Below are 22,242 nucleotides of genomic sequence, written 5' to 3'. Positions count from 1 at the left end.
GGAGAGCACTGCCCTGGTCACATTCATTTTCTGCGTGACTGAACCCTTACTGTAACCGAACTCTCACCGAGTTTCTGATCCTTAATATCAGTGACCTTGCTAGGTCTTGAAATGCATATTCTTTTTGGCCCATGGTAACACAAGACCAAAACCCAGCTAGGCCACTCATGGTGGCTTTTGTGAAAACCCTAAACTTAATATGAATCCTATAATGGCCCACAAATTTAATAACAGAGAATGAGGTTATTGAAATCACCTTCTCGATGGTGAGGTGGTATAAAACCCATTTTATGCCAGAAGAGGGTTTCCCCATGCCCCTCACTCACCTCAGTCATGGAAAACGAAACCTTTCCCATATGATGGGCTGTAAATATGGATGTGAGCTTGCAGAGAAAAATACAACAGTCCACATTGGGGTGAGGAAGAGTTGTTTGTCTGGAGTTATGATTCTGTTGTTGGAAGGGCAGACTGAAGAAGGATTGTTTTCTATGAGCACATTTTTCATGAAGTAAGCTTTTGTCCTTAACACACAAAAGAGCCCTTTTTTGTGATTCACACTGTGTGGTATTTTTAGTTTTCTTTGCATTTAATTAAGAATGGCACAAGAATAATACTGAAAGTAAAACATAAAAGCAGAGTGACCCTATAAAAAGAGTGGGGTTTTTACCTTAGAAAAAACACTTGCTACATTACCTTAGAGGCTTAGATTGTAAACTGGCTGAGGTAGAGACCATGCGCTTGTCCTGTGTTGGCCATACATTTGTCACAGCCAGAGTCTCTTCTGTCTCTTCTGAAATTTTCACATCTGCTGGTGAATTCCAAAGCATCTAAGAGAATAAAAAATCAAAGACCAAAGACAACGAGTTGCTTAAGGTTTAGCTTGTCAGAGCTGTAAGGTGGTAGACATGAGATCTAGATATTCGACTTCTGTCAAAGGACAGAAGTTGAGGGAAACAAATCCTTGTAAGGTCTTAATGTAGCCTAGGATCTAAAGTACTTACAGGGTACAGCTAACAGTGACTAATGAAGTGCAAATAATGATTCATAATAACTCCAGAGTATGTTGTACCATGCTTTTTCAGAACAGAGCGAGCATAAAGTTACCTTCTTTCCTGTTTTGGGCAGGTGCTTTCTTTGCTTACCCAGCACCCAGATAGCTTTCTTAACACCCCAAAGATGCCATTTGCTGTCCTGCTGACTTCACTCAATCTGCTCCTTTTTTTTATCTCTTTCTCTATCACCACTTCAGGGTTCCCCCTTCCCTGGACCTCCTCCTCCCTCATTAGTGATTCTCACAGAACCAACACTACCTCCCAAGGCCTATCTTCTTAATAGCATACTCACACCCAGCCACTTTTACTCCACTGCACTGAAGCACTGTCAGATTGTTCTCTGAAGTGTCTGGGGTTATGCCACATATTCCCTCCAAGACTCCCAACAGTGGCTTAGATATCTTCACTTTTATCCCATCTGTGGGGCAGGAGTGCCTGTCTTGCAGGACTCACAGCACACCATTCAGGTGTTGATTTCTTGCTGCGGTGTGTACATTGATGCTGAGTAAGGGATGAATTCTGGCTCCAGCTCTTCCCACACGGAGTACCCAGATCAGGCTTCCCTCCAGTGTGAACCAGCTGATGCTGTCAGGTCAGAATTCCTATCAAAACCCTTCCACATTCACAGAACCTAAGGGGTTTCTCTCCCATCTGGACCCTCTGTTGGTGAATGTAAAGGTCAAAGTGTGTTAATTTTCGTACGAATTTTTAGATGATATGTCTCCTTACTTTCAGCTGGGGCAACACTATCAGCTGGAATAGAGGGGGTAAAAACTCATCAGATATGATTATTCCCTCAAACATTGCATGAAGAACAGCATTTATGAGGATGAAAGCCATGAACCAATACACGTAGCACTGTGCCTGAGCTCACAAGATATGTGTATATCAAAACACTGATGAGACAAGTGTCTCACCAGATCACCCAAATCTCTATAAGCCAGAGCCACCTAGCTCTACCAAGCCTATTTAGTCATTCCATTGTCATTGCAGCTTACTTCCCAGCAGAGGGAATGACTTGGCAGTGTCAAGGTAGTTTACATTATCTGCATGGGATGGACTGAGGATCACCTCCTCGTATTGTCCAGGGACTGCCAGCAAGCTGCCGAGTCAGCTTGTAGCCCTAGCCAGGTGTGCCACAAGCATTAGCTGGCTGGCTAGCCAAGCTTTTCAGTTACTTACTGGGAGTGGGATCATTTGGTGGTGAAAGGCCAGACTGAACTCAGTATCTGATTACACAATTAGCATTAGACACCCATGCAGCATCTCAAGAAACTCCCCTCTATAATTCTGTGTCCTTTAGGTAATGCAGCTAAGATGTCCAAATGGACTGGGAATGTCTGCGTGCCTCAGTATACTCTGTATGTTGGGATTATTCTGCACCATGATGGGTATCAAAAGAACCACGCAATCTGGTTTGTCCCAGTGCCTGAGGTATCCTATGGCCCCATAACCTCAGATGGTGGAGAAATAACTGCAGGCATTTCAGTAGAAATAACAGTGCCTGAAAGAACACAAAAGTGGCCAGTGCTTCTCTGCAGGACACAACCCTGCAGGCTGCTACGTGTGAGCAGGAGATAACAGAGGAAAAGGGTTGGTAGCACGAAGGAGGTGCGATAAGGTAACTCATATGACAGAAATAGTGCTAAAAGACCTTGCTGGTATTTACCTGCCCCAGAACTGCAAGGCAATTTCTTTGAGAGGAAAGATCAAAGTTTGCTATCCAAATGTTATTTTCAACTTAAATGCTTGCATTTGTAGCAGTAAACTCAGGATTTGTAAGTCCAAATGCTGAACTTTTTATTTATCACCCATATATTTAATGATCCACATGATATGTATGGATAGACGTCCACTTTCCAAAGTCTGAGAAATAGCACGGTAGTCCATTCTTTACTGAGAGAGCACAGTGATGTCTGATTAACTTCTTAGAGGTTCTGGTGAAGTGGGTTTCACAACCTCCCCAGCTAGTAATCTATTGCAGCTCTGCCTTACTCAGAGACAGCTTTTGCAACATCCAGCCGTTTTCTTTTTTCCTTTCTTCTTTTCTTTCCTGAAAATTAAACCAGTTAGATCTTATCTTTGTCCTTCTAGCAACGCAATCACTGCCTCTCTTCACAACAACCTCTCATGCACTGCAACTGCATTATCACGTCCTGCCCTCCTTCCAGCCATTTCCTGTAGACTCAACAAACCCAGTTCTCCCGCTTCTTCCCAGGGACTGTTTTCCAAACCTCTTATCTCTGCAGAGGTGCTCACTGCCTGGGCCAGCTGAGCTACTTGATGTTGCCCTGTGTGGTTTCAGTGGTGGCTTCCTGCTTCACTCCACCCTGTAGCCTGCCATCCGGGCACCCTGTTTCACAGAGTGGGTCTGGCCTGCTGGGATGGGATGGGGTGGGATGGGATGGGATGCCTGCTGGGGCCGGGCGAGGATGCTGCGTGGGTGCTGGGGCTCTGCTGTGCCAAGTGCTGGGAGCATGGGTGCCAGGCCCCTGGGCCCTGCTGAGCGCAGGAACCAGCATGTGCAGTTCACTCCTCTTCCCTGCCAGGAAGTGGCCTCCTTGGCTTACGGGCTCATCCTGGATTCCCAGGTTCAGAAAAGTCACCATCTCTCTCCTCAGCTGCTCTCAGATCATAGGAGCACAGAACGGTTTGGGTTGGAAGGGACCTTAAAGATCATCTCATTCCAACCCCTGTGCCACAGGCAGGGACACCTTCCACTAGACCAGGTTGCTCAAAGCCCCATCCAACCTGGCCTTGAACACTGCCAGGGACGGGGCAGCCACAGCTTCTCTGGGCAGCCTGTGCCAGCGCCTCACCACCCTCTCAGTAAACAATTTCTTCCTAATGTCTAATCTAAATGTACCCTCTGTCAGTTTAAAGCCATTGTCCCTTGAGCTTTCACTACAGGCCCTTGTACAAAGAGTCTCTGCATCTTTCTTATATGTCACCTTCACATATTGAAAGGCCACAATAAGGTCTTCCTGGAACCTTTTCTTCTCCAGGCTGAACCCCAACTCTCTCACACTGTCTTCAAGACAAGTTAATTACATTTCTGATTAATTTCTGGTAATTCTCTTGGGAGGCAGAGTTCCCCATGTTCTGTGGTATGTAAGCATTTGAGGAACTCCTACAGGGAGCAGGCTACAAAACCCAGTCCTCTCTATCTTAAGAGCACCAGCTTCCAGGTTCATTTGGAGTTGGCATAGCCCTACATTTAGCTCTTTGACAAACCTTGTATCAGCTACTTCAGTAGACACTAGTGGAAATCCTGGTCATGTGCAGCATTACAGAACTAAATCTTTACTGTCTGAAGACCTCAAGCAGCATATAGTTAGCTTTTTATTACCAATGTTCCCATTAATACTTTATTAGAGAAGTGGCACATTCTGCTGTTGGTTATTAGCACTCCCTCTTCCCAGCAGCTCTGTCCCTCCCAGTAATCCTTATGTCCTTCCCACATTCCCAACAGATTCAGTGTCCCTAAACCAAATATTTTGATCTGCTGCCTGGACAAGATATGACATAAACTGCCAAACAACATGGATAAGGGCCAGTCTCTCCCTGCTGATCCTCACATGGGGGTACCAGTGAGAGCTCTCTGCTGTACCCATCTGCTGATCTCTGGCTATAGGAACATGCTCATTTTTGATTCTTCTATGTGCATGTTAAATTTGAAATGAGCCAGTTCATCCCTAAGTGACTGATGGGGGACTGACAGTGTGTTAAAAAAGCCTTACTTCCTCAAGAAACTACAGAAAAAAAACTTCCATGAGCCTGTCAAAAGTATATCATAAAATTGATCCCCAAGTCTGAAAATACGTATTTTAATAAAGATTGGATAGAGCGTTTGAACTGCCTTCTGATTTTGAGACTTCTGTCTCACTCTGAATATATCTAAGTGGAAAGCAAGTTTAGGATGAGCAGACTGACCCTGTGTTCACAGGGAAGAGGGGGTAGGAAAACACTTTTTCATTCTTTTTTCTCATTTCATCCAAAACCTCTTGAGGGGAGGGGTGGGATAGAAGAGCTCTGCCTGCTTGCTGCAGCAGCTCTCGTTAAATGCTTCTCTTGAGAAAGCTGGAAAAGGGCAGGTAAGCAACCAAAGGCATCAGGCAGAGCTATTGTTCTCCTTCCATCAAGGGCCTGCTTCCTTGGGGTAGTTCCTGCAGAAACTGGGGGGTGCATTTGAGGCAGGCAATCGGGGGAAGACTGGGGGTGGTGTTTGTTTGCTCACGTCTTAGTAGCTGCAGTATGGGTGTCTTCACCTAGAGGTGTTCAAAAACCATGTCACAAGGCCGTTAGTGACATGGTTTAGTGGTGGACTTGGCAGTCCTGGGGTAATAGTTGGTCTTGATGATCTTGAAGGTCTTTCCCAACCTAGATGATTCTATGACTCCATGATTCTACAGTTCGGGCTCCCTTTACAGTCATTGGAGAGAAATGGACACTGTTAGGCAGTGATTCATCTGGCCTATTTTAGATGTTCACCTTACGAGTAGGTGAATCATGCCCTAGAAATGCTTCTTGAATATTTGAATAAGGAGCTTTTCTTGTTTTGTTCAGTGACTTATTCTCAGTTTGTTATATGCACAATGTCTTCCTTTTAAGTAATATTTTTTAATTCTCTTCATTTTTAGTAGAGAGTTAATTTTTACTCAAGATTTTTTACTCAAGATGAGGATGTGCTGATAAGACATCTTTCTCTGAGAGCTGGGGTTTCAAAAAATCAGCAGTTTCACTCCTGTGGTTTTGTGGCTTGTCTCTGTAAAGGGTGCGTGAAATAGAAATGATGAAGTATTAAGACCAAAGAAGATAGAAGCCCAGAGGGGAAAAGGATGAGCAAGTCAGAATCTGAAAAAACACAGTCAGGAAACACAGATGATGTGGTTTCTGTAAAAAGCCTGTTTGTTCAGTTAGAGGGGAAGGGAATTTGTGTATGCATACCTGCAGTTTAATTAACTGTAGGAATCACTGTGTATATGCAAAAGGGCAGATTTTTTTTTTTTTTATAGACTACCCAATATCATATTATTATATTGGACACTATACAATGTAGAGATATACTATGACAGATTTTATGTGTCTCTGTGTGTATATATTGTTGTAGACTCCAAATCTCTCTGCATAAGGTGGCAGAGGAGCTTGACAGAGAAGGATCTGTGTGTGGAAAGTGGAAAGCGATGGAATAAATGATTTTTTCATTAACTCCAATGATCCAGCTAGGTATTCAGGTTTTAAAGTTGCATTTCCAACCTTCCAGTGTAGCTAAGAAATACTTGGAGATGGGACCTAGCTTCAGAAACGGTCCCCAAATGTAAAGATGTTTGTCTGCAGAGGTTAACAGTGACTCTTTTCAATTGTCTGAATTTTCCCTCTAGATCCCTTCTGCACCAGGGCAGCATGTGCAACAGCACATCAGCAGCTGCTGTATTTTGAAATCACTATGGAGGGATGCTGTGCTATTGCTCCAGCCCCTCTGAAGGGGTCAAGAGTTTGGTGTTGCTTTCTCTTATCTTCTTGCTTTTTCTTGTTTCTGGTTTATTCAGTCAGCATAGGGTCATTCAAGTAGTAACGTGGGAAGTGGTTTAACTCAGGTGGAACATACACCTGAGCTCTAATTCATGTTCCTATGTAAACATGGTTGTCTCGCAGCCACAGGCCAGGATTAGAGGTGCTACATCACAGACACTTTATTCTCTCTATTGTATTTGCTTTGCCTCCCATTGAGCTGTTGTCAAGAGCTACCAATGAGCTGCATTAATTGTTCTTTCTTATGTGTGTTTGTATGAAAGCTGTGTTTTAAAGTATGTCACCTAAAATGTGGTTGTATAAAATGTGTTTATAAACTTGTTTATAAACTTTACTTATGAAAAGGGTTATAGACTGAAGTATAAAAGACTGGTTGGCAGTCTTGGGTAGTTGACAGAACTTCATTTACGATAGATAAATGCATTGTTGTTACTCAAACTAAGCAGCATTCAAGCTATTCATGGAATGGCATTCATCTTTAATAAATATTTTACATAATACATGCAAGTTATTCATGGAATGGCATTCATTTTTAATAAATATTTTATGTAATGCTGACCGCTTGGGACTCCAAGGAATTAAGAGTCTGTAACAGCGTGGTCTGTCATCTTCCTTGATTTTGATCTCAGTGCTATAAAAGTGGTTGTAATGGGTAGTTTTCAGTTCCAGACCCCCTGAACATTTCCAGTGTATTGGTCAACTGCTGTATAGCACATGCAAGCCTATTAATAGATCTTCGCTTTTCCTTGTGACCTTTCATAGAGTCCTTAGTACTTGCTTTAATGCACACCCCCTAAAAGTCAAAGTGGCTTCTATTTTGGGTGGTATAGGATGCTATTTTAAAACATAATACAATTGGGGGTGCTTTCCTTGTTGCAGTTACAGATGGCAAATCACCCTGGACCCTTCACGAGTTCAAACGCTAATCTTTGGGAAGAGCGAGTGCTGGAAGCCTGGTTAAGAAGCTGTGGGGCCATTTATCAGCTGTGCTGACGCTTAGCTTTTGCTGGAGGTAGGTGTGGGGCATAGCAAGCTCTGGCCAGGACGAGCAGAAGATGTTTTACATACTGAGACATGGTATAAAATGTGCTTTTTAGAATTATTTACAATGAATTAATTGTAAGAATGAATAAGGTCATTGGTATTTAATCTGAGGTAGAGTTGTGAAACTTCAGATGACTGTGCAGGAGTTTTAGGTTGCTGTGATGACGTGTTTCATCCAGGGCTAAGCAGCTCTTCTAGGCAAAACATGTCTTTGTGGTTACAACTTTTCTTGTATTTCTTCTTGCTTATGTAGAAAACTTGTATGTGTAATAATTTGAAAAATTGAAAGACTTTTAAAATTTCATAAATAAAATGCTTGCTTCATAAAATTTCTCAATGAAAATATAAGTATTTGATTAATTATAAATACAAATGTATAAATGTGTAATTAGAAAGCAATGCAATGGTCCATTCTCAATTGTTTTATCTCTGTAAGAGGAAGGAGTATTCTGAACTGAGTTTTGTGGTGGCTGAGTTTACAGTAATATTATGTGCAACATTTTGGTTTATACTGCAGGGCAGGGACAGGAACACTTCTATTTTTTAATGTTGTGTTTTAATGCTATGGATAATTCACAATGCTTTCTTTTTGTACTTTTCTCAGTTGATTGTGCCTAATGCATTCATGTCATGAAATAGGTGTATTATGGTGGGATGAGACCTTTGCAGCATGAAATAGGGTCATAAGTATTTTAAATCTGACCTCTAGGTTTGATAAAAATCTTAGATCAGGTGTTACCCACAATGGTAATAATATATAACATACAAAGCTGAGCTTTCACTCCTATCAACTTTATAATTACAATGTTCTTAAGGGTTTCTTGCTTTCAGAAAAAAAATCTACCTGCTGTTTGTTTGCAAAGGAAAATGTGAAATTTATGAATGAAATGGATCATAATAAAGAATGGGAAACAGACCAAAATGCACCATGCAGCCTAAGATGGGTTACAGTTTGATTGTATGATCTTAAAGATCTTTCCAGCCTAAATGATTCTATGATGGGTTGGGTATTGTTTGTTGTTTTCTCTTGGGTTTTTTGTGGTTGTTTGTTGTTTTTTTGGGGGGTGGGTGGGTGTTTTTTCCCCTTGGTTTTAAAATATCAAATTTTCCCCATTCCACTTCTGTTTTTCCCATTGCTGACGAGACTGGATTGTTAATCTAAACCTGCAGAATGTTATTTCTCTGCTAGGTGCCAGGTGACGTCCCAGCGTTTGACCTGTGCAATACTGGAAAAGACCACAGGAGGGGTGTTGCAGCAAGGTCTTCGAGGTGCTTCATCGGAAAGCTGTGTGGTACTGATGGCTGACGCTGGGTCTGGAAGAGTCCTGGCAAAAGTCCGTATCAACTCTAGCTAACCCATTAGACTTTAATTTTGTTATATGAGGGCTTAATTAGGTCTCTTGTAGTAACTCTAGAGCGCTCACGTAAAGCTAGAGAATGACCCCATGTAGTCATTAGAACCCACAAAATACCTGTGTGAGTCAAAGAACCTTACCCAAGGAAGGGAAAACTCTTCATCCACAAGTAATTTCTAAACGACTTTGCATGAATGTGGGTAAATAACTCATTTTTCCTTGGCAATTTCTAAGAAAAGTCATGGGTGTCTGCAGTTTCTCTTAGACTAAGAAAATAGGTGCTGCAGCTGATGGGAGGGTCTCTGCTGGAAGATAATGGGCCATTGGAAAAGATGGTGAGCAGAGTGCTAAGCACACACTGCGCAGCAAGGAAATAGCTGCCACATATTTCTGGCACCAGCCATTTGGGGTTTAATGCTTTTTTGTTGCTGGAAGAACAGATAGAGCCTTAGGCTAGTGAGGTACGCATTAGGTGTGACTCCTACTCATGATTGTTTGAATTGACTTCATTGTAAAACTTTTCAACTTTTATTTTCAATTGATAGGATAAATCAAGAGTTAAAACAAAATGGGATTTTATTAGACTCAGCACATTACCTGGGAAAACATTCAGGATTAGGCCAGCCTGCTTTATCCTGCAGGTAAAAGGACCAATAGATCCTCCTGTATGGTTTTAGCAGCACCTAAATGTGCTGCTGGCACTCCATAAAATGGACACAGCCAATTTATTCCTCTGGCCTAAAAGTAATTCTGGGCTGGTTTACCTTTGTCTGTCAACCTGGTTTCCTGAGTACCATTTTCCACCCCCTTTCCATTCAGTATCTGTGACAGGGGCTGTGGCTCCATGTTACAAATTCTTCTGCAGTTTAAGAGCTTCCCTTTTCAGTTTCAACCCTCTCCACATTCCCCTCCCGTGTTCCACAGCTGAATGCTGTCTTAGTTACAGTCACTCAGTGGTCAGTGTAACTGCCCTGTTGTAAATAGTTCCCTGTTGAACCACATAGGGAAAGAATGGATGCTGATGTGCTGTTGCTCGGAGGGAGGAAGGATTAGTTGGGGTTAGGTAAGGATAGAAAGCTTGCTGCTGTAGCTATTGCACCATAGAGTTCACCTTCAGAAACACCAACATATTAAATAAAAAGATGCCTCATGTTTTCCCTTTTAATCCCATTTTGGGCCTGCTAAATCCATAATAAATCACCTAAAGAACAGGGGATCACCTTGGATGCCTTCTGCATTAATGCCTGCAATCAGTCCAGCCCCCAGATAACTGCCATGCCAGTTTTCTGCTTTGTCTGTGCTCCGGCTTCTCCCACCTATCTGTGACTGAGCTCTTAGCATGATATTTCCCTTCTGGCTCTGCCCAACCAAGACTCCAGCAGCCAGGCAAACAGTGGCATTCCTGCTACTCCTGTGCTTGCTGCAAGACCTCTCTCCCAAGAGACAGGCTGCATTTCTAAAGAGATAGCATACCAGTATTCCTCATAATTTTTTCATTATCTTCTTGGGAAATCTTTTTCTTAACAAGAGATGAAATCATGGGGTTTTCCATATGCTTTTTTTCTGCAGTTTCAAAAGCAAATGCTGTAGGAGGTCAGGTGTTTTGCTGTGCCACCATTGCTGTGGCATTTCTTCTTTGGCTGACAACTTGACATACTGAGTGGAATCTAGGCAGAAGTCACTCCTGTTGCATGAAGTGGTGGTGAAACACCGGTTTCCCAGTTCTCAACGTTGCCCAGAGAGGTGGTGGATGCCCCGTCCCTGAAAGCCTTGAAGGTTAGGTTGGATGAGGCTCTGAGCAACCTGGTCTGGTTGAAAATGTCCCTGCTCATTGCAGGGGTGTTGGACTAGGTGACCTTTCAAGAGTCTTTCCAACCTTAGCTATTCTGTGATTCTATAAATCATTTCTGTACTTGTGCCTTTTTGTGGAACAAAGTCTTCATCTAACAGTATTTCCATCATTCTTTTCCCACATCAGCAATTGCTCATGCACTCTATTGGAGAAGCATGTCATATACCCCAGCAAGTTATTTTAATTGACTAAGATGTCTTTTTTTTTGTTGTTTCTGAATAAATCTCTAGATTGTTAATTATACTTTTCATCTTTAAATTATGCTTCAGAATTACTATCTTTTTATAGTGGTCAGTAAATACCATATGTCTCAGGCATGTTATTTGACCATTATATAATGTGCCAGCAGGAGCTGGCTAACTGGAATTTAAGCTTTGTGTGTGTGTGTGCATTTTGGTATAGTATCACTACATAGTATAAAATTAGCATTTTGGTCCACTGAGTCCAACTCTGGACCCATGCTTAGGTTCTGGCAGCTCTTTTATTTTTCCCTCAGCATTTTGCAGTGGAACAACTTCCCTCCCTTTTTCTTTCAGTCTCTGCCTCCAAGACCACAGAGGCTTTTGTCACTTTCACGAGCTTTCTATGAAACCACGAATCAAAACACATGGTCCATCACATACGCTCCCTCTGACATGTTTTCACCGAGTCACTCCTCCAACCAAGGTGAGCGTGCCGCAATACTGTACTCCAGGCAGAGGACCTAATTAACTCCCCACTTCTAGGTGCTGGAGGATGTGCCAGGTTTCTGTTTTTAACCTGCTACTCCAAATACAAAGAGAAGATGCTTTTCCCAAAGCAGGCAAGATAACGCCAGGGCAACAATCCCCATAAACACAGGAGGACATCGGCCCTGACTCCCCATCCCTTATGCTGTCTGTCAGAGCATGCCACTGGGGAAAGACAAAAGGAAGTAGGAGAGAGCATCCCAGCGGCAAAAAGCTCAAAGAAGGCAACAAAACCCAGAATCTTATGTTACATCAAACCACTTGCACCAAGAAAAATAAACTTCCAGGTTAGGGCAACAGCACATGAGAGAAAGCCAAGCTGCCATTTGGCTTGAAGGGCTTTTCTTTGTTTATCCAACCTGCAAGTGTCTAAAATGTGTACTAGATGGAGGAAGGGAGCAGGAAGAGAGCTTGAAGCAGGCAGGGTTACCTTGAGCCCCAGGGTATGAACCTGAAAATAACAATGTTTTGCAGAGCAGAGAAGGTGCCACTTACATTTTGTGCCACAATACTTAGCATTTCAAAGCAAGCCACATGTTGCTTTAAAATACCAGTAGATCATCTCTAGAGCATTTTCTAAACACATTTTGCACACGTCCTGATAACTGCTCATGGCTGGTGTCCAAACAAACTACTCAGATGGCAAACTTTGATCTCTGCAGGACTTGACATTTCAGCACACAGGCTGGCAAAACAACAAGCAGGTAAGCAAGGTATGAGAACTCCTCTCTACCTTGCAGACCAGCAGACTTGTTTAGACTCCCTGCATTCAGCTTGCCTGGATTCACTGAGAAAGGTGCAGCTAAACCAGGCACAATGCCATCTCATTTCCGTGGCACAGACTTCTGAAGTTCCCTAGGCCTTATTTGTTGCATAAGGAGTAAGGCAGGTGGCTGTAGAGAAGCTGAAATGATTGCTGCTGGGCATTTAAAGCAATCATTCATGATTGCAGTTTCCCATTCGGTACCAGTGATGATTAAACGCAACTAATCTAAGCCTCTCCTCCCTTTCCCTCAAACATTTTTTGCCTGTCATACTGACACAGCTGTTTGTGTGTCTGTACAGTGGATTGGATCACAAACTGATCTGGCTAAAAATAACCAAGGATAGAGTGGAGAACTATTACTCTTTATCCACTGAAGCTTTCCAGTCTGCCTCATGATGCAGTTGCACACACAGCTGCACTGTCACAGAACAGCAAGGGAGTACTAGTACTTTTTAGAAGGGCATGTAGCGACAGCAGAAGGGGGAATGGCTTTAAAGTGAAAGAGGGGAGATGTAGATAAGACATTTGGAAGAAATTCTTCACTATGAGGGTGGTGAGACACTGGCACAGGTTGCCCAGAGAAGCTGTGGCTGCCCTGTTCCTGGCAGTGTTCAAGACCAGGTTGGATGAGGCTTGGAATGACCTTATCTGTGGAAGGTATCCCTGCCCATGGCAGGGGCTTGGAACGGGATGATCTTTAAGGTCCCTTCTAATCCAACCATTCTACGATTCTATCAGTAAATGACCAAGAGGACTCACAGAAGAGGTGAGGAGGGGACAGTCATGCTGACTTGGAAAGAAAAGCAGGGGGAACCATAGCCTCAGTGGGATGAGCTGTGTAGTACAAACCCGGCAGCTTCACTCCCCAAAGATACTTAGCAAGAGATGAGCACTGATTCCAGCTGCATAATGTACATTTGAAAAGATTAATTTCCTGGTCCTCCTCTGGAAGTACTCCTTGTGTGCAAAAAAAAAAAGGTGGATTTCTGTTTAATGCATTTTTTCCTGCTTTCTCTTAACTCCTTGCTGCTCCCCTGGAGCTGTCGTTTCATGAAGTGGACTGCATGGTGGCAATACCAATTTGTGGAACTGCTGAGTTCTTTACATGTTTGTTACCACACGCCCCAGACTGCAGTTTTCCCTCCCTTGTGCCAACCCTGCTGTTTGTGGAGCTGTGCTGAGTGCTGGATCAGGGAAGCAATCCGAGTTAAAAATAGCCCAGGGTGCCTGGGGATGGCAAGTGCTTCAGCCATCCGATGTAATCTGCTGTCACAAGTCAGCGAGAGCTGCTTGCAACTGCAGGAAGACATGAAAGCCCAGCCTCGGAGACACCTATTTGCTACAAGAAATACAAACTTTTCAGCCAGCTGAAGGACCCTTATGAACGGCGAGGCAGGAATGAATCCTTTACTCGTGCTTGTAAGGGACAAGAGAGCAAACCTCACTGTGCACAGCTGCCATCAGAAAACCTCTTCACACAAGCCTCACTTCAGCAGTTCTTCATATGATGAGCTAATGGCAGTGTATGCTATTCAGCTGATGTATATTGTTTATTCTGTGGGTTAAGAAGGAAGTTACCATGGTTTTTTAAGTGCTGTAAGGGTACTGCAGCTATGGGGCTGTGCTAGCACCAAGGAAGAGAATAGAAGAGTATTCTTCACAGACATGAATTTATCAGCATCATGGTACAAAGTGAAGTACCAATCTGTACATGTGTTCCAGAAGAACACCTCTTCTCAACTCTAGCAAAATAATACCACTGCTGTGATGCACCAGCACTAACCTACATGAGCCCAGCAGCAGTGACATGATTTTCACCTATTCATAGGCTTGGAGGGGAGCATATGTAATTATTTATTCTCTCATATTACAAGCCAATACATGGTGGTTTTTTTTCTGGCTACTCTTTTTGGATCATGACTCCTGGGTTGAGTGTTTCTGAATACCAGTCATTTCCTTTTCCTGTCCCTTCTACTTCTGACTTGGCACTTCACTGCTTCCCTCTCCAGGAATGCCCCCGCTGGTTTGCTGGCTGGCTTGAGCACTACGGCAAAGAAGGTGAAGCATCAAGAGCCTCCGAACCTGAGGAATTTCAGGATCTTCTCAAGTTACTTTTCTTGAGAAAGGAATTCACCCTTCGTTCACATACATTAGTGGTGCTGTACACACTGAGGTGGAAGATGCAGTTGAAACCCACACATTAACATTAGCAGCTACATTAGCCATATGAAAGCAAGTGCCTCAGGCTTAGGGCAGGATGTGGCTGCCCTAAGGCAAACTGAATGCTTTCACACCAACCTCTGAGCTTGGAATAGGCCTGAGACATAACATCACTGTCAACCATGCCAGGTTCCTCCTTAGATTTCAAGGGCCCAGAACAGTTACCATTGTATTTTGCCACCTTCTTTCACCTTTCTAAGAACATGAGGACTCATGTTCAGTGATTTTAATTCTTTTCTCTGTACACACAATGAAAAAATGTTACATTTGACCCCTTTGCCCCCTGCATTCCCGTTGCTGCTTCCTTCTTGTCATAACTATTAAAATATTTTTTATTATTTTTTTAAATAGAAGAGCTTGGGGCTCCTGCTTGACCCCAGGTTCACATAAAGGTTTGATCATATGTCGAATGAATTGGGAAGATAATTGCAATCTCTCTAATTCATACTATATGCAAACTCTACTTTTTGTGTTTTGCTTGGTATTTCTGTGGGCCTGAAGGCACAGAGAGAATTCAAAGGTCAGCTGTTAAAGAAATCAGGCAGGAAACGGAAGGAGTTGACCAGCAGAGGCATCTTAAGCAGAACAGTGAGGTGCAGAGTTGTGGGAAGCAACTTCTCAGTCCCTATCCTAAGATCTTCTGCTAAGGCTGGGAAAAGGCAAATCGAATTACACAGGCCTGTCAAAAGCTCTGCCTTCTGTAAAGGCAGATGCATGTTATACATGCTTTGGGCTGGTGTGGGGTAAGCAAGGAGAGACTGCTGTTTTGTGAGGGGAAACACTGACAGAATAGGGACACAGAGAAGCCTCCTCTGTGGTTCTGTGCCTAAAGATGACATCTGAACTATAGCTAAGTAGGGTTCAGCAGTACTGTGGTGAAGGTCAGCTTGAGGTAGAGACACGGCAGGCAATGGCCAAAAGCAACCTATGACCAGCAATCAGCAGCACAGTTGCAAGAGCTCTGGAAAGCAAAAAGCCCTAAGTCCAGATATGAGGGATCAATTATTTGGGGAGGGGGCCTGGAGAATGGTTACCCTTCTCCTATGCAGCTTTTACCATTTTCAAATCACCTTGTCTTCCCAGCAGCTTCAGGAAATCCAACTCCTCAGTCTTTCTTCCTAGCTGTCCATCCTATTTCAATCTCGTCTGCCTATCCTTTCCCTCACACGGTGGCCTGGTTCAACCACTTACCTTTGTGATGGCAAAATGACTTGTAACACCTTTACTTTGTGTTGTGCTTGCACTATTACCAGAGAAACCTCTCCAGGGAAGCTTTGTCAGGTATCAGACCAGCTGCATTCCCAAGCAGCTTACTTGGTCTGGCCTCCTGAGACTTGCTGCAAGTTCTGTGAGTAGCTTTGCTTTTTTAGAGCAAGGTTACTTCAGTCAATTCTTAGAGGCTGTGCACCCAAGGTGTGCTGTGATGTGGTAGAGTTATTTTGAGCTGCATGTCCATTACGGCTGTTCAACAAGTCCGTTGCAAGCAATGCTGACTTACATCCAGTCGGGCTGTGCTTTGTACAGCAATTGCCAAAGGGAAGGAAACAAAGGAGTTTGCATATCTTTGCACTCTCTGCATCCATGAAGATGTTTGGACCTGGTATGGCCTGCTTTAATCAATGGGTGCTTTAATTTACCCTTGAAGGGTTACTGTGTACTGTCCCACCCAACCCAGCATGTCTCACAGGTAGTTAGCTCCCTTCACATACAGATACCTCCATAGCAAGCCTCTTCATAGCTTCCCTTACAAAGTCAGGCTCTGATGCTCTCTAGTTCTTAGGCTCTCACATGTGAGAGCGTCCCTGTCATGTGAATGAGCATCCCAGACAGGCCAGGCCTCTGAGAAGAAAACCAGACATATATCAAAGTCCATTAGGACTGCAAAAGCAGTGTTATCAGGTGGATTCATGCATTTTCTACTAAGCAAGCTAGCAAGGACTTAAATGAGAAAAGGGAGGGGACAGTTGAGAGGTGTATCAGCCTACTTATGAGATATATCAGGTTTGGCATGGAAAGGATAAAAGTCTTTCAGAGTTTAGGATAAGCAGCAAAGCAGACTATTCCAGCAATGCCTCTTTGGGCCTCTGTTTGCTCCACCTCCTGAAATATCCTGTATTTCCCTTTTTTTCAGAGATGGGTACTGGTGCTGTTGTGTCTCTGGCTATTCAGATCACTGTTGTTGTGGGAAAGGGGAAACGTGGACAGAAAGAAGTTTGCTGTGCAAGCAGGAGCACTTTGTTTGATAGATCTCAAAAGTGCTTTAGAGATTACACATAAAATACTCCTAAAATTTTATTAAGCACACAAAACACACCCCTTGTCCAAGATCAAAAGCAGTTTGGTTTCCCAGTCATACACAGTAAAGAGCAATGTAAAAGAAGTTGTATTTCAGTCATCACTATTCAACATCTTTTTTTCAGCAGGGGACTGGAAAACTGGATGCCATACAACCCAGGTGACAGAACTAGTAAGATAATCTCAGACCAGCTGCAGCAATAATAGAACCAGGTTCATCTACCAGCAGCACAGTAAGGTTCTGTCACTTTCTCTCATAAAGGAATAGTGAGCACTGTGTGCCATCCTCTGGCTTTTCAGATTCATGCAGAAATGCTACATGAACATGAAATCCCATTCTAAGAATACCCCGCACCTCCAGATTCTTATTTGCATTGCACAGCAGCTCTGCTAAGTATATAGTCATTCCTCTGTGAGGGACAACACGTTATTTCAAATCTGGTCCTGCCAGGGGCCAAGAAACTGATGCCAGAGAGGTCACTCTGGGGAGAAAGGAAGAAAAAAAGATGGGATAACAGACAACACGAGAGTGAAAAAATTTATTTCAGAGATGTCATTCATCCATTTGCCTCGGGTATTTCTAAAGTGCTATAGTTTCACTGCACTATCTAAGCACCATTAGCACAGCAGGAATTTACAGAGCTCCCTCAGCTGGCAGGAGGACCTGGGCACCCACTGGTGACCATGGGTCTGGGATGGAGTATGCTAGGGATGGCCTGCCGAAATTTTAATAGCCAATAAACTTTTTATTCCAGCTTTTTTTTTTTCCCCCGTGGTCTCCCACTATAATCCTAAGGGAGGAGATGGCTGGTAGAGCGCCAGTGAGCTGGCTGCTGTGAAAGTAAACCTTCTGGTTCTTCACTTTTTGCACATGCCCGTACCTCTGCCTTCTGAATTTGGCTCGAGTTTGTGCTGCCTATAAAGTGACTAAATTCCTGGAAGAGGAGGAACATACCCTGTAATTTCTGCAACAGCAAAGGATGGGTGGTGCCCAGATTTTCTTCTCCAGCTGGATGATCACAAACAGTAAAGAGCACACAGGCTAGGGGAAGTGAATTATTTCAGCCAAGTGACACTGAACAGGAAAAACTAACAGTGGCTGTGGAAAGGAACTCCAGAAATGTGCTTACACTGGTGAGCAATCCAGTCCTAAGCCACTAAGACTACTGCACTGGCAATGTGCTGTGAACCCTAAGGCCACTTTGATTTGGCATACAGTTTTAAATAAGTTCATAAAAATTAGAAATAAATGCATCTCCATCCTTTCACTTACAGACCACTGTTAAGTATACACAGCACTTCACAAAGCATGTAGAAGGAAAATAAATGCTCTGAAGACTGCTGTGAAGGCATGTTCAGAGGCAGCTGGCCTCGCCTTCTCAAATCAGTCTTGATGCGAGGGTTTCCCTTTGAGTTGAGGCCAACTATGTGCAGACCTGGGTTTGATTTCATTGATCTGCTAGAGCAATTACGTTCAGAATGCCAGAAGAAAAGCTTCATTCACAAGATTCTTTTCCCTGGCAAACAGGGCTTCTCAGCCAGTTTTAGTGCTGTAGATTTCCTTTAGGAAACAAAGTGGAATGGGACAGACACACATAAATTGATCAGTTCTACTGCTGGAGTGCAGCATAACCTTTCAATTTAGTTAAAAATGAGCCTACCAACAGAGAACTGTAGTATCCCTTCTGAAAGTCTGCTAGCAAATGAAAATCTTGATGCTTCTGGAACCAACTAGATGACCATTAGTCACATTCCCAAACCACTTTCCAGAAGTGGGCAGAAATCAGTAAGTCATTGGTTTGAAGCTGTTCATAGAAAAAGAAAAAACAACAAACAAACAAAACTAAAAGCAAAAATGTGCATTTGCAAACAAAGGCTTTGGTTCCTGTGTAAACAAAGCCCACCCTATTTCTGAAAGCTCCTTCTACTTCCCTGAGCAGCTGCACATAAAGGTGCCTTGTTCCTCTAGGAGCAGCAAGTAATTTCATGCTCCCCTTACAGCTCCTTTTTATTAAACTATATGAAAGTAACATTTTATCAGCAGTTGAGTGTCAAGAAAGTGGCTTGGGGCTTACAGAAAGGATCCCTGCAGTCTCCTGGGGAGCAGCAAGTTCTGTAAGGCAAACCATCCACAAGCATCTGTGGCCAACAGCTGCTCAAATCCATGGATGTTCTTAGCATCTTTATTTCCTTCATCTCTTCCCCACCACAGCTCCAGTCTTTTCACTGGCTTCAGTCTGCAATCCTTTTTCCAGAGACCTACCGAAGCCATGAAACCAGTTGCAGGATTAGTAATGTACATCACAAAACCACAAACTTTTTTCTAAGCTCCAGCAGTCCTGGGTAAGCACACCAGTCCGTACCACCACTAAAACGACCAGCAGCAAAAGTCAAACATACAAACAATGTAAAGTGTTGCACTGCAATTCCTTGTAGTCAAAACCATGAGGGGAGGTGCATCCTACAACTGCCACCAGTATGTACCTGTGTAAAATGAGGAGGAAAATTACTATACACTGAGTGACATTTAGAAGTCATTACTTGCAACCATAGGAGCCAGAATTTTTTTTATAGATATATAAATAAAACAACTCAATTCTGGGTCTTATACACACACACACACACACACACACACACACACAAAGTATTCAGTGTAAAACTGAACGTTCTGATATGAAAATTCAGATGTTTTGGTACAAAACCTGTATCTCCCAGCTTCCTATTGATAAATGCAAGCATATACAGTATGTTTCGTGTTTTGAGAAGTACCGATATGGTGTACTGTTGTATAGCTGGTCATTTTTACTACTGCCATGGTTTGTGCACGCACGATTGCTCACATGAGAATGTGAAGATACACTTAGTATGAAAGCTAGTTTGTATGTATGCGAATACATACATATAGATGTTATCTACACACTCATGCACACACATACTGGTCAAAACAGGACTTGAGAAATACTGGTATGGAATCATGTCAGTCCTAGTACACTGTTATTCTGTTCCATTTTGCAACACAGCTTACACCAGCCCACTTGAACCATACAAGTGAACCCAAATTCTGCAGAATGAGGATGCTAAAAGCACAAACTCACAGGCGACCTCCATATGCCTATCGAGTTGTGTACTGCAATCTCAGCAGCAAGTATAATTCCAATTAATGTTTTTTAAAGTCTTCAGGTATGATAGCTTTCTACATCAGTTACCCACCAGTTCTGAGATTCCAGAACAGGCCATGCACCTATCCTACAGTCCCCTCATTCCTTCCATCCAAGCAGCATCTTGCAGAAAACCTTTCCAGGCATGCCTTCCTTCTCTGGTTCAGGGTATGTCTACATGCCCAAGGTGTGCTGAGGGGAAGAGCAGGTGACTGAGATGAGCAACATGGGCCAAGGGCATTACTTTGGCCAGCTGCCTATATAATCCAGGGGCCCTGGTATAGTCACATCCTTGTCCACCCCTTGTTCCTTAGGCACATTTCAGACAGGCTGAGACCAGGAGCTACATCCTAGATCACTCCCAGACAACACCTAGCTGCCTACCACACCCTACCACACATGTACTCGCTGGTGTGAGACTAAGTAGGAGTTGCGACTGAAGCTCTTCCCACAGTGGGAGCACTGGAAAGGTTTCTCCCCGGTGTGGGTACGACGATGACGGATGAGAGTAGAGTTGTCACTGAAGCAGGTACCACACTCAGCACACTTGTAGGGTTTCTCCCCAGTGTGGGTGCGACGGTGCTGGACAAGGTGTGAGCGCTGGCTGAAACTCTTCCCACAGTCAGGACACAAGTATGGCTTCTCACCTGTGTGGACACGGCGGTGGATGACCAGCTTAGAGCTCTCGCTGAAGCACTTGTTGCAGTCAGCACACTTGTAGGGCTTCTCACCTGTGTGGAGCCGCTGGTGAGCAATGAGGTTGGAGCTGTCACTGAAGCGCTTCCCGCACTGTGAGCACTTGTAGGGTTTCTCACCTGTGTGGAAGTTGGCATGTCGGAGCAGGCCTGAGTTCTGGTAGAAGTTTCTCCCACACTTGGCACAGACATAAGGCCTCTCGCCAGTGTGGTTGCGCTGGTGCTGCACCAGGTGGGTGCTCTGGCTGAAGCTCTTCCCACAGTCCTTGCATTGGTATGGCCGCTCACCCGTGTGGACGCGCTGGTGCTGGATGAGGTGGGAGCGGCGGCCAAAGCTCTTGCCACAGTCGGCACACATGTATGGCTTCTCCCCAGTGTGGATTCTCTGGTGGCGGATCAGGTCGGAGCTGCGGTTGAAGCTCTGCCCACACTCAACACAGATGTAGGGCTTCTCTCCCATGAATGCCCGCTGGTGCACCACAGTCTCCTTACGCTTTCGGAAGCCACAGCGAGAAGTCTTCTCCAGCCCCGTGTCTGGGGAGGAAGGGTCTGGCCTCAGATGGGACACTTCCTGCTCACGGCCTGGAGAAGCTTCCCCTATGAAAAAGTCTGAAAGGGTCCCACAGCGCTCAGCTGCCTCAGGCCCATCTCGCTGGAGCTCCGCCTCATTTTCACTCATGCTCCCATCACCTACAGCGGCAGAAGAAGCCAAACACAACCAACACGTTTAGTCACAATCTGCACACCTCCCTTCTCTCCACCCAGCCTGGCCACCCCACACCTGTGCCTTCCCGCCTAGCCCGGGCCGGCCCTGCTGCTTCCAGGCGAGAGGCGAAGGTGTCAGGACCAGCTCCATCCTCCCTCGCTGCCACCCGCCACCCTCGACCGACGCGGGCGCTGGGGAGGCGGTGACGCCGCGCCAGCCCGAGGGGGCTGGGTCGGGGCACTGGAGGCCGAGGCGCTGGGCCAGGGGATGGGGCGCCAGGAGCGGGGAGGCCGGCAGTTAGCGGCGAGGCCTGGCGGCAGCACTCAACCGGCCCTCCAGAGCCCCGCAGCGGGGGCAGCACAGCCGGCAGCGCTGCGGAAACACCACCCCCCGCCCCGGGTGCACCCCGCAGCCCAGACCCCGGTGCCCCAGCTGCCCGGTCCCGAGGCCAGCGACCCGTCGTGCCCGCCTCACCTCCGCCCGGCGGCACGGCCCCAGCCCGACCCGGGGGGGGCGGAGGGGGCGCCGGGCACAGCCCCGGCTGGCGCGGCGGGGCCACCGGCCGCGGGAGGGGAAGTTCCCCGCGCGGAGCCCGCCCCGCCGGCACTTCCTGCGGCTCCCGGGAGGAGGCCGGTCGGCCTCTATGGTTGTAACCCTTCCGGCCCCGGCCCGCCCTGCCCTCCGCTCCTCACGGCGGCGGTCGGAGATTCCCCATTCCCAGCCGGGCGCTGGGCTGCAGGAAGCGATGGCATGCGAGGCCCGGCCTGGTGGCCGGTGGAGCCCCTCCCAGCCCGGGTGTCTGCCACCGGCCGCTCCCGAGCTGGGGAGCACCTGGCAGC

General features: G+C 45.1%; 1 protein-coding gene and 1 long non-coding RNA gene across 4 annotated transcripts in view; one reads left to right on the top strand and one right to left on the bottom strand.

The window, feature by feature from the left end:
- Nucleotides 1-7,091, top strand: part of LOC133281144 (uncharacterized) — a 16,488-nt gene extending 9,397 nt beyond the window's left edge. Inside the window, exon 4 of the long non-coding RNA XR_009747396.1 lies at nt 6,434-7,091. This is a non-coding gene — a long non-coding RNA (uncharacterized LOC133281144). The remainder of the gene's footprint in view (nt 1-6,433) is intronic.
- Nucleotides 1,714-22,242, bottom strand: LOC133281143 (zinc finger protein 436-like). 3 transcript variants are annotated; one of them, XR_009747393.1, is made up of 3 exons: nt 21,878-22,242; nt 20,055-21,387; nt 1,714-1,805 (listed from the first exon to the last, which is right to left on the bottom strand). XR_009747393.1 is itself a non-coding variant. In XM_061476368.1 (2 exons), exon 2 carries the CDS (start codon nt 21,374-21,376, stop codon nt 20,393-20,395), a length of 984 nt encoding a protein of 327 aa, XP_061332352.1. In that variant the 5' UTR covers nt 21,377-21,387; nt 22,096-22,242; the 3' UTR covers nt 17,478-20,392. The 3 variants fall into 3 exon arrangements, 1 of the variants encoding a protein (XP_061332352.1); XR_009747394.1 differs by lacking the exon at nt 1,714-1,805 and adding an exon at nt 8,826-9,241; XM_061476368.1 differs by lacking the exon at nt 1,714-1,805 and having other exon boundaries at nt 17,478-21,387; nt 22,096-22,242.

This window comes from Pezoporus flaviventris, unplaced genomic scaffold, assembly GCF_033815535.1.
Source record: "Pezoporus flaviventris isolate CSIRO_AGI_PZ_B2104156 unplaced genomic scaffold, CSIRO_AGI_Pfla_v1 ptg000096l, whole genome shotgun sequence".
NCBI lineage: Eukaryota > Metazoa > Chordata > Aves > Psittaciformes > Psittacidae > Pezoporus > Pezoporus flaviventris.
Note: the sequence above shows the minus strand (reverse complement) of the source record. Positions and strands in the feature narration are given on the sequence as shown.